The sequence below is a fragment of the Salvelinus alpinus genome, chromosome 14 (assembly GCF_045679555.1).
Source record: "Salvelinus alpinus chromosome 14, SLU_Salpinus.1, whole genome shotgun sequence".
Taxonomy (NCBI): domain Eukaryota; kingdom Metazoa; phylum Chordata; class Actinopteri; order Salmoniformes; family Salmonidae; genus Salvelinus; species Salvelinus alpinus.
This window is the reverse complement of record NC_092099.1, coordinates 24,399,038-24,411,485: the sequence shown is the minus strand read 5'-3', so window position 1 is coordinate 24,411,485 and position 12,448 is coordinate 24,399,038. Positions and strand designations below refer to the sequence as shown.

Here is a 12,448-nt window from a genome sequence, read left to right as displayed (position 1 = left end):
GCAGACTGCCTAGCGAACTATAACACCACCTGGGATGAGTCTGAAGTCTCAGATTACAGGAAGCTTTCACTTAAAATTCAGATGTTTTTTTAGATGGAGGACTATGTGCAGTGGTGGAAAAAGTACCCACTTGTCATACTTGCAAAAAAGTAAAGATACCTTAATAAAAAATTACTCAAGTAAAATTGAAAGTCACCCAGTAAAATACTACTTGAGTAAAAGTATAAAAGTATTTGGTTTTAAATATTCTAAAGTATCAAAAGTAAATGTAATTGCTTAAATATACTTAAGTATCAAAAGTAAAAGTATAAATCATATTAAATTCCTTATATTAAGCAAACCAGACAGCACCATTTTCTTGTTTTTTTATTCACGGATAGCCAGGGGCACACTCCGACACTCAGACATAATTTACAAACAAAGCATGTGTGTTGAATGAATCCGCAAGATCAGATGCAGTAGGGATGACCAGGGATGTTCTCTTGATAAATGCAAGAATTTGACCATTTTCCTGTCCTGCTAAGCATTCAAAATGAAATTAGTACTTTTGCGTGTCATGGAAAATGTACGGAGTAAAAAGTACATTCTTTTCTTTAGGAATGTAGTGAAGTAAAGTCAATGTTATGTGTTCATTGCAAAGTCCTCCGAATTCTGTCTCAGATGGTTTGGATTACTCAATCGGACCGTTTGTGTAGGTTCCCAAAGTTGATGAAGCCTTATACACCAGTTTATTAAGTAAAACCATCTAGTCCCGGGTCGGAACCCCCTTTGCATCCAGACCAACCAGAATTCTTCAGGAAATTCTACAAGGTGTCGGAAACGGTCCACAGGGATGTTGATCCATGCTGACGCAATGGCATCATGAAGTTGCTGCAGATTGGACCGCGGTACATTCATGCTGGGAACAGCCCGTTCCATTTCATCCCAGAGATGCTCTATTGGGTTGAGGTCTGGGGACTGACCAGGCCACTCAAGTAGACTGAACGCACCTTCATGTTCCAGGCAAGATTTTTCCACACTCAATTGTTCAGTGTTGGTGATCACATGATCAATGGAGCCGCTTCTTCTTGTTTTTAGCTGACAGGAGTGGAACCTCATGTGGTCTTCTGCTGCAGTAGCCCATCCGTGACAATGATCGACGAGTTGTGCATTCCGAGGTGCCGTTCTGCACACCACTGTTGTACTGCGCCATTATTTGTCTGTTTGTGGCCCGCCTATTAGCTTGCACGATTCTTGCCATTCTCCTTCGACTTCTCTCAACTAGCTGTTTTCGCCCACAGGACTGCCGCTGCATGGATGTTTTTTGTTTGTCTTGGGAAACCTCAGAAACTGTTGTGCGTGAAAAGCTCAGGAGGGCAGACATTATGAAATACTGGATCCGGCGCGCCTGGCACCAACAATCATACCACACTCAAAGTTGGTTATGTCACTTGTTTTGCCTATTCTAACTTTCAATCAAACAGTAACTGAATGCCTCGATGTCTGTCTGCCTGCTTTATATAGCAAGCCACGGCCACGTGATCAATTTTCGTGAACGGGGTGGTGTACCTAATAAACTGTGTATTTGCAATGGGAAGTAATAGCTGCTTTGTTAATTTCATATTGTAAATGAAATGGTTATGCTTTTGTACTGTTATAATTTCATAGGGCCTGCTGGAGTGAATGGGCTGCTTATTCTTTAACAATATTTTATGCTGTGTGTGACTGCTGTCGCCTGTCTATCAGCCATGTCTATGCGTTTGACCAAAACTGGCTCTCCTTCATCACCATGGAGTGCACATGTATGTCCTTTCAGTACCATGAGACTGTCACCTTTGATGTGACACGTGTTGTCGCTATTGGTGATAGTGTGATATTGGTGTTAGGCTTCCATAAGTTGTGTAAACAGTGTGTTTTTTGTTTTGCTGGTCGCATTATTTTATGCTGTGTGTCACGTGTCCGTGCCGGTTCTGTCTGTGTGTGCGATAGCCCGAAGCACGGCCAGGCCTATTTGATTCATACATAATGTCAGCAAAAAGCATTGCTCCTTCTTCACTAGAACTAGAATGGTCTGACTACAGAATATATCAATCAATTTTAATCAATCAATTTTATTTTATATAGCCCTTCGTACATCAGCTAATATCTCGAAGTGCTGTACAGACACCCAGCCTAAAACCCCAAACAGCTAGTAATGCAGGTGTAGAAGCACGGTGGCTAGGAAAAACTCCCTAGAAAGGCCAAAACCTAGGAAGAAACCTAGAGAGGAACCAGGCTATGAGGGGTGGCCAGTCCTCTTCTGGCTGTGCCGGGTGGAGATTATAACAGAACTATGCCAAGATGTTCAAAAATGTTCATAAGTGACAAGCATGGTCAAATAATAATCATGAATCATTTTCAGTTGGCTTTTCATAGCCGATCATCAAGAGTTGAAAAACATCAGGTCTGGGACAGGTGGCGGTTCCATAACCGCAGGCAGAACAGCTGAAACTGGAATAGCAGCAAGGCCAGGCGGACTGGGGACAGCAAGGAGTCACCACGGGCGGCAGTCCCGACGCATGGTCCTAGGGCCCAGGTCCTCCGAGAGAAAGAAAGAGAGAAGGAGAAAATTAGAGAGAGCCAAGATTTTCAAAATGTTCATAAATGACAAGCATGGTCAAATAATAATCAGGAATAAATCTCAGTTGGCTTTTCATAGCCGATCATTAAGAGTTGAAAACAGCAGGTCTGGGACAGGTAGGGGTTCCGTAACCGCAGGCAGAACAGTTGAAACTGGAATAGCAGCAAGGCCAGGCGGACTGGGGACAGCAAGGTGTCATCATGCCCGGTAGTCCTGACGTATGGTCCTAGGGCTCAGGTTCTCAGAGAGAAAGAGAGAACGAGAGAATTAGAGAGAGCATACTTAAATTCACACAGGACACTGGATAAGACAGGAGAAGTACTCCAGGTAACCAACTGACCCTAGCCCCCCGACACATAAACTACTGCAGCATAAATACTGGAGGCTGAGACAGGAGCGGTCAGGAGACACTGTGGCCCCATCCGAAGAAACCCCCGGACAGGGCCAAACAGGAAGGATATAACCCCACCCACTTTGCCAAAGCACAGCCCCCGCACCACTAGAGGGAAATCCTCAACCACCAACTTACAATCCTGAGACAAGGCCGAGTATAGCCCACAAAGGTCTCCACCACAGCACAAACCAAGGGGGGGCGCCAACCCAGACAGGAAGATCACGTCAGTAACTCAACCCACTCAAGTGACGCACCCCTCCTAGGGACGGCATGAAAGAGCACCAGCAAGCCAGTGACTCAGCCCCTGTAACAGGGTTAGAGGCAGAGAATCCCAGTGGAGAGAGGGGAACCGGCCTGGCAGAGACAGCAAGGGCGGTTCGTTGCCCGTATATCGTATATCATGTCAGGTGCATTAAGTGATGCTGTGTTTTATGTTATTTTCTTGATTTTTGAGTTTGATAGAACAAAGTGGAAGATTTCTGTTACCTCTGAACGTCTACGTTGTCATGCCTACTCCCGCTCCCCTGCTCGACGTCACCGGTCTACTCACCACCAGCCCTGGCAACCATCAAATCAAATCCAACATTATTTGTCACATGTGCCGAATAGAAGTGCAGACCTTACAGTGAAATGTTTACTTACAAGCCCATAACCAACAGTGCAGTTCAAGAAAGAGTTAAGAAAATATTTACTAAATAAAGTAGATTTTTTTTAAGTAACGAGGGTATATACAAAGGGGTTCCGGTACCGAGTCAATGTGCAGGGATACAGGTTAGTCGAGGTAATTTGTACATATAGGTAGAGGTGAAGTGACTATGCATACATAATAAACAGAGAGTAGCAGCAGTGTACAAAACAAATGGAGGGGTGTCAATGTAAATTGTCCGGTGGCCATTTTATAAATTTTTCAGCAGTCTTATGGTTTGGGGGTAGAAGCTGTTAAGGAGCCTTTTGGTCCTAGACTTGGCACTCCGGTACCGCTTGCCGTGACTTGGGTGACTGGAGTCTCTGACAATTTGTTGGGCTTTCCTCTGACACCGCCTAGTATATAGGTCCTGGATGGCAGGAAGCTTGGCCTCAGTGATGTACTGGGCCGTACGCACTACCCTCTGTAACGCCTTGCGGTCAGGTGCCGAGCAGTTGCCATACCAGGCGGTGATGCAGCTGGTCAGGATGCTCTCGATGGTGCAGCTGTAGAACTTTTGAGGATCTGGGGACCCATGCCAAATCTTTTCAGTCTCTTGAGGGGAAAAAGGTGTTGTCATGCCCTCTTAACGACTGTCTTGGTGTGTTTGGACCATGATAGTTTGTTGGTGATGTGGACACCAAGGAACTGGAAACTCTCGACCCGCTCCACTACAGCCCCGTCGATGTTAATGGGGGCCTGTTCGGCTCGCCTTTTCCTGTAGTCCACTATCAGCTCCTTTGTCTTGCTCACATTGAGGGAGAGGTTGTTGTCCTGGCACCACACTGCCAGGTCTCTGACCTCCTCCCTATAGGCTGTCTCATCGTTGTCGGTGATCAGGCCTACCACTGTTGTGTCGTCAGCAAACGTAATAATGGTGTTAGAGTTGTGTTAGGCCATGCAGTCATAGGTGAACAGGGAGTATAGGTGGGGACTAAGTACACACTCCTGAGGGGCCCCAGTGTTGAGGATCAGCATGGCAAACGTGTTGTTGCCTACCCTTACCACCTGGGGGCGGCCCGTCAGGAAGTACAGGATACAGTTGCAGAAGGAGGTGTTTAGTCCCAGGGTCCTTAGCTTAGTGATGAGCTTCGTGGGCACTATGATGTTGAACACTGAGCAGTAGTCAATGAACAGCATTCTCACATAGATGTTCCTTTTGTTCAGGTGAGAAAGGGCAGTGTGGAGTGCGATTGAGATTGCGTTATCTGTGGATCTGTTGGGGCAGTATGCAAATTGGAGTGGGTCTAGGGTATCTGGGATGATGCTGTTGATGTGAGATTTCCAGCCTTTCAAAGCACTTCATGGCTACCAACGTGAGTGCAATAGGGCGGTAATCATTTAGGCAGGTTACCTTCTCTTCCTTGGGCACAGGCACTATGGTGGTCTGCTTGAAACATGTAGGTATTACAGACTCGGTCAGGGAGAGGTTGAAAATGTCAGTGAAGACACTTGCCAGTTGGTCCGCGCATGCTTTGAGTACACGTGGGAATCCGTCTGGCCCCGAGGCTTTGTGAACGTTGACTTGTTTAAAAGTCTTGCTCACATCTGCTACCAAGAGCGTTAACACACAGTCGTCCAGAACAGCTGGTGCTCTCATGCATGCTTCAGTGTTGCTTGCCTCGAAGCGAGCATGACGCACACCTTGATTACTCTCCCTTTATTTAGCCCTCAGTAGCCATCAGTCACTAGGTAGTATTGTTTTGATTCACTTTCTGTACGCTTCTCTTGTTTTGTTTATCTGCATTTATTCATTATTAAACTCACCTTGTGCACATGCTTCCTGACTCCTGGCGTATACTAACAGAATACTACCTCGACACATGGAAGCAGCAGAAGATTAAACCATCTTCCAGACAATCAACGAACAGGGTCATCTACTCCAACACCACCGCCTGACGCAACTGGGTATGGCTATGGAGGAGGTCCTCCCCATTCTCCACCATCTCGACACCACCAGAGAAGATCTTCATACCACTATCAGAGGGCCTCCTACCACAGCTTGTCACAGTGAGCCAATCTCCAGCCTACCCAGCATTCCGCCCAGGTCAGTGATGCCTGACTGTCCCTTCCGGAGAAGTGTGACGGTACTCCATCGTAATGCCCTGGCTTCCTACTCCAGTACTCCCTCTATTTCGCCCATCAGACGGGAGCCCCCACCACCGAGAGGTCTAAGATTGCCACAGTAATTTCCCTGCTGACCGGGCCGCGTTGGAGTGTGCTACGGAAGTCTGGGAGAGAGGAGAGGACGAGCTGGGTTCCTAAGAGAGGTTCAGATACAGCCTGGATTCGAAACAGGGACTGTAGTGACACCTCTTGCACTGAGATGCAATGCATTAGTCCGCAACACAATTCGGGAGCCCTCGAGAGCCCATTAAGGACTGGCAGTGAACAGTTTTTTCCGCCAACAAAGAAGCTTGCCACGAAGGGGTTCGAACCCATGGTTTAAGCACGCTATCAATGTCAAAGTCATCCGCTTTAGCAATGTGTGCCTCCCAGAAGCAATGCTATTTGGCAATAATGGTACATCACTGCTATTTGACAAGTCTATAAGGTTCTTTTTTTTATTACAATGTACAATAAACTTACAGGACATCATTTATATTTTTTTACATAAAAGCACATGGACGTGTGTGAAACAGATAAGCAAAATGTGGGATTTTGTCATATATGCGAAAATGTTGTCTAATACTAGTACTAGTAGCCTAGTCAAGGACGTATCAATATTGACACACAACATTTTGTTACAGACCAACAGAACAAAAGTTAACCCCGAATTGGGATTTTGTCATATATGCGAAAATGTTGTCTAATACTAGTACTAGTAGCCTAGTTAAGGACGTAGCAATATTGACACACAACATTTTGTTACAGACCAACAGAACAAAAGTTAACCCCGAATTTGTAGGCTTAAATTATCCCTCTGGTGGCCAGGGTTGACCTATTTTAAGAAATGCCATTGGTTGGTGGATATAATGCCTAAGATCTTTGATAGGCTGATGAGGAATTTGTTACGGGAAATAATCACTGTCAGCTGCTGAGGTTAGTGTAGGGCTAACATGTAGCCTTCCAGGTCATGTGATGGGACCAGCTACAATGTGAGTGGTTGAAAAAGTACCCCCTTTTTATACTTGAGTAAAAGTAAAGATACCTTCGTAGAAAGTGATTAAAGTAAAAGTGAAAGTCACCCAGTAAAATACTACTTGAGTAAAAGTTTAAAAGTATTTGGTTGTAAATATACTTAAGCATCAAAAGTAAATGTAATTCTAAAAATATACCTAATCATCATTTTAAATTACTCATATTAAGCAAACCAGACAGCACAATTTATGTTTTTTTGATTTACGGATAGCCAGGGGCACACTCTAACCCTCAGACATCATTTACAAATAAAGCATGTGTGTTCTCTTGATAATTGTGTGATTTGGACAATTTTCCAGTCCTGCTAAGCATTCAAAATATAAGTACTTTTGTGTTTGTCAGGGAAAATGTATGGAGTAAAAAGTAAAGTGAAAGTAGTCAAAAATGTAAGTACTAAAGTACAGATACCCCCAAAAAGTAGTACTTTAAAGTATTTTTACTTAAGTACCTTACACCACGGTACAATGTAGCATTCTATCACGTGCAAGTAAATTTACGATTTTAATTGGCTGATGCATATCGCCAGTGTCTTCATGACATCATACAGTAAACTCTCCTTAGCGTCATTTATGATATCATCAACGAAGCATTTCACATAATGATAGACAGAAACATTTCCATATGGCACGCAAATAACAGAAAGGTTAGATGTTGTAATTGTAATAATATGCCTGCCCCTCCCCAGGTATCGTGTCGTTGATCTCCCTGGTGGTCCTGTCCTACGACCGCTACAGCACCCTGACCCTGTACAACAAGCGTGGTCCTGACTACCGCAAGCCCCTGCTGGCTGTGGGGGGCTCCTGGCTCTACTCCATATTCTGGACGGTGCCCCCCCTCTTGGGCTGGAGTAGCTATGACTTGGAGGGCGCCGGCACCAGCTGCTCTGTGTCATGGACCCTGAGGACGGCTCAGTCCCACGCCTACATCATCTGTCTGTTCATCTTCTGCCTGGGTCTGCCCATCGTCATCATGGTCTACTGCTACTGTCGGCTGCTGTGGGCCGTCAAACAGGTGTGGGTGGGGGGTGTGGTGGGGGCGGTAGTGTGGGGTAGAGGGGAGTGTGTGTGTACATGTTGGGGAGACCTTCAAATTGAATTGAATTTGGCTCCTTGTAGAGCTCAATATCAGCACTCTGATCAAAACCGTTATTGTGTTTTAATCAAGATGTACTCCATGCATCTGCACATGCATGTTGTTTGGGGTGGTGAATTAACTCCAAGATCAGCCCTCTAGAAAACCCAGTGAGTCTGGAGGAGGTGGTTTCAACCGTGTCAATTTACATTCTACATTTACAATCAAAATAGCAGAATAGCAGTTTGGCTTGAGTTCAGGACCTTCCAAGAACAAATCTGAGGGGTTTCATGCTGCCATAACACATTTTCAAGTGAAGCTGCTACGGTGTGTAAATATTCCCCCAGCCAGCGTGTGTAGCGATGTGTGAGGGTTTGGTTTAGGACCTCTCCGTCCACTACTTTGAGGTGGTTAAATCTCTTTCACCCTAAGTGCCTACTTCACAAAGTGTTCACCCCTCAGATTTATAAATCAAAAGAGGACCAGTCCACTCCCCCAAACATTTGGTTGGTGTGTGAAACATGTGAATCCAGATAAGCAATAAAGTGTTATGGGTCCGCACTCAAAAATATGTTGCATAAAGCTCACTTCATCAGGATAGCATACACAGATAGTTAGGCCTTCTTCATTGTGTAGGTTCACACACTTCTCTTCCTCTTTCCTCCCTCTCCCTTCCTCCCTCTTTTACGTGCTTCTGTTATAATTGAACTCTGCCTTGTTGAGGAAGAGCTTGTAAGTCAGCGTTTCACTGTATGGTTTACACTTTGATATGATTTAAGCCGAAACGTCTGTGTATGCTATCCTGATGGAGACCCATCACACTTTATTCCCCTTCAGATAGAATCAGGACCAGGAGTGAGTGAATGAGTGTGTTAGCTGAGTGCTGGCTGGATTACCCAATGCAAATCTGTTTAGTGGGATTTCACACTGAGTCCTGGACTCACAATCAGCAGCTTTCACAAAGCCCTAAACCACTCCGAGTGAGCGCAGGGAAATGTCCTGAGAAACATGTGAGCATGTATATGCATGAATGCACACTATATATGCACACTTACACATACAGATTATGGGGTTATTTTGTTGTGTGTGTTAGCTGGTGACCCCTCTCTAATCCCAAATCTAAATAATCCCTTTCTTCTGTTCGGACTCCCCTGATAAGAGTAAGCAGCTTTCACTAAATGTGTCTTGCAGCATCCCCATGAAGCGCCAGAGTCAGTTGCAGTGCACGGTGTCAAGAACTGACCAATCGACAATCAAATCAAATCAAATTTTATTAGTCACATACACATGGTTAGCAGATGTTAATGCGAGTGTAGCGAAATGCTTGTGCTTCTAGTTCCGACAATGCAGTAATAACAACAAGTAATCTAACCTAACAATTCCACAACTACTACCTTATACACACAAGTGTAAAGGGATAAAGAATATGTACATAAGATATATGAATGAGTGATGGTACAGAACGGCATAGGCAAGATGCAGTAGATGGTATAGAGTACGGTATATACATATGAGATGAGTACTGTAGGGTATGTAAACATAAAGTGGCATAGTTTAAAGTGGCTAGTGGTACATGTATTACATAAAGATGGCAAGATGCAGTAGATGATAGAGTACAGTATATACATATACATATGAGATGGGTAATGTAGGGTATGTAAACATTATATTAAGTGGCATTGTTTAAAGTGGCTAGTGGTACATTTTTACATAATTTCCATCAATTCCCATTTTTAAAGTGGCTGGAGTTGAGTCAGTATGTTGGCAGCGGCCGCTAAATGTTAGTGGTGGCTGTTTAACAGTCTGATGGCCTTGAGATAGAAGCTGTTTTTCAGTCTCTCGGTCCCTGCTTTGATGCACCTGTACTGACCTCGCCTTCTGGATGATAGCGGGGTGAACAGGCAGTGGCTTGGGTGGTTGTTGTCCTTGATGATCTTTATGGCCTTCCTGTGACATCGGGTGGTGTAGGTGTCCTGGAGGGCAGGTAGTTTGCCCCCGGTGATGCGTTCTGCAGACCTCACTACCCTCTGGAGAGCCTTACGGTTGTGGGCGGAGCAGTTGCCGTACCAGGCGGTGATACAGCCCGACAGGATGCTCTCGATTGTGCATCTGTAGAAGTTTGTGAGTGCTTTTGGTGACAAGCCGAATTTCTTCAGCCTCCTGCGCCTTCTTCACAACGCTGTCTGTGTGGGTGGACCAATTCAGTTTGTCCGTGATGTGTACAACGAGGAACTTAAAACTTTCCACCTTCTCCACTACTGACCCGTCGATGTGGATAGGGGGGTGCTCCCTCTGCTGTTTCCTGAAGTCCACAATCATCTCCTTTGTTTTGTTGACGTTGAGTGTGAGGTTATTTTCCTGACACCACACTCCGAGGGCCCTCACCTCCTCCCTGTAGGCCGTCTCGTCGTTGTTGGTAATCAAGCCTACCACTGTAGTGTCATCCGCAAACTTGATGATTGAGTTGGAGGCGTGCATGGCCACGCAGTCGTGGGTGAACAGGGAGTACAGGAGAGGGCTCAGAACGCACCCTTGTGGGGCCCCAGTGTTGAGGATCAGCGGGGTGGAGATGTTGTTACCTACCCTCACCACCTGGGGGCGGCCCGTCAGGAAGTCCAGGACCCAGTTGCACAGGGCGGGGTCGAGACCCAGGGTCTCGAGCTTGATGACGAGTTTGGAGGGTACTATGGTGTTAAATGCTGAGCTGTAATCGATGAACAGCATTCTCACATAGGTATTCCTCTTGTCCAGATGGGTTAGGGCAGTGTGCAGTGTGGTTGCGATTGCGTCGTCTGTGGACCTATTGGGTCGGTAAGCAAATTGGAGTGGGTCTAGGGTGTCCGGTAGGGTGGAGGTGATATGGTCCTTGACTAGTCTCTCAAAGCACTTCATGATGACGGAAGTGAGTGCTACGGGGCGGTAGTCGTTTAGCTCAGTTACCTTAGCTTTCTTGGGAACAGGAACAATGGTGGCCCTCTTGAAGCATGTGGGAACAGCAGACTGGGATAAGGATTGATTGAATATGTCCGTAAACACACCAGCCAGCTGGTCTGCGCATGCTCTGAGGACGCGGCTGGGAATGCCGTCTGGGCCTGCAGCCTTGCGAGGGTTAACACGTTTAAATGTTTTACTCACCTCGGCTGCAGTGAAGGAGAGCCCGCAGGTTTTGGTAGCGGGCCGTGTCAGTGGCACTGTATTGTCCTCAAAGCGGGCAAAAAAGTTATTTAGCCTGTCTGGGAGCAAGACATCCTGGTCCGCGACGGGGCTGGTTTTCTTTTTGTAATAGACTGATAGACTGTAGACCCTGCCACATACCTCTTGTGTCTGAGCTGTTGAATTGCGACTCTATTTTGTCTCTGTACTGGGACTTAGCCTGTTTGATAGCCTTGCGGAGAGAATAGCTACACTGTTTGTATTCGGTCATGTTTCCGGTCACCTTGCCCTGGTTAAAAGCAGTGGTTCGCGCTTTCAGTTTCACGCGAATGCTGCCGTCAATCCACGGTTTCTGGTTTGGGAATGTTTTAATCGTTGCTGTGGGTACGACATCGTCAATGCACTTCCTAATGAACTCGCTCACCGAATCAGCATATTCGTCCATGTTGTTGTTGGACGCAATGCGGAACATATTCCAATCCGCGTGATCGAAGCAGTCTTGAAGCGTGGAATCAGATTGGTCGGACCAGCGTTGAACAGACCTGAGCGCCGGAGCTTGTTGTTTTAGTTTCTGTTTGTAGGCTGGAATCAACAAAATGGAGTCGTGGTCAGCTTTTCCGAAAGGAGGGCGGGGGAGGGCCTTATATGCGTCGCGGAAGTTAGTATAACAATGATCCAGGGTTTTACCAGCCCTGGTAGCACAATCGATATGCTGATAGAATTTAGGGAGTTTTGTTTTTAGATTAGCCTTGTTAAAATCCCCAGCTACGATGAATGCAGCCTCAGGGTGTGTGGTTTCCAGACAATGAATACAGCCCGCCACTGTTTTGCTATTGGAGCTGTAATTACGTTGCCTGACAACTCATCATACATTTAATTCTGCTGCCCTGTTGATCGCTCCATACATTAGTTTGAACCTGTCATCTTTGAAGTTGTTTGTGCTGACGTCAAAATGACGTGATTCATGATTCGCGTTGGCCCAACCCATCGTTTTCTGGGACCATTTAGAATGTCAGAATGTGTTCGCATTCTCAAAGTCCGGGAGGAGAGGAAATCCAGACTCATCGTGGAGAAGAAACGTTAGTGGGTGTGGCATTTGACCTGAGCGATGTGGATCGGTAGCCAGGCAAGTTATTACGACCGAATTGGGACAGACTTATGAAGACAGCTCCAGCGCCCAACCCCTCAGATCCCCACAGTAATTCAGCAATTCAGACAAGTAGGATTAGTGAGTGGTCCCAATAGCGCACTTACATTTAAGCGTGCTAGAATGTCCAGGTCAGGGCAACGAGAAATCCAAATTCAGCAGATGAATCTGCAAAAATGGCATGCGACTCAAGGCACAGATACATGTGATAATTAAACCTTGCCTGGGAGACCAAAATGCCTTAGTCATTAGCTCAAA

At 45.9% G+C, this 12,448-nt stretch overlaps 1 protein-coding gene across 1 annotated transcript in view; it reads left to right on the top strand.

Moving 5' to 3' along the window:
* Positions 1-12,448, top strand: part of LOC139538628 (parapinopsin-like) — a 52,779-nt gene that overhangs the window by 25,594 nt on the left and 14,737 nt on the right. Inside the window, exon 2 of the mRNA XM_071340894.1 lies at positions 7,505-7,830. Within this exon, the coding sequence (XP_071196995.1) occupies positions 7,505-7,830 (326 nt within the window). The remainder of the gene's footprint in view (positions 1-7,504; positions 7,831-12,448) is intronic.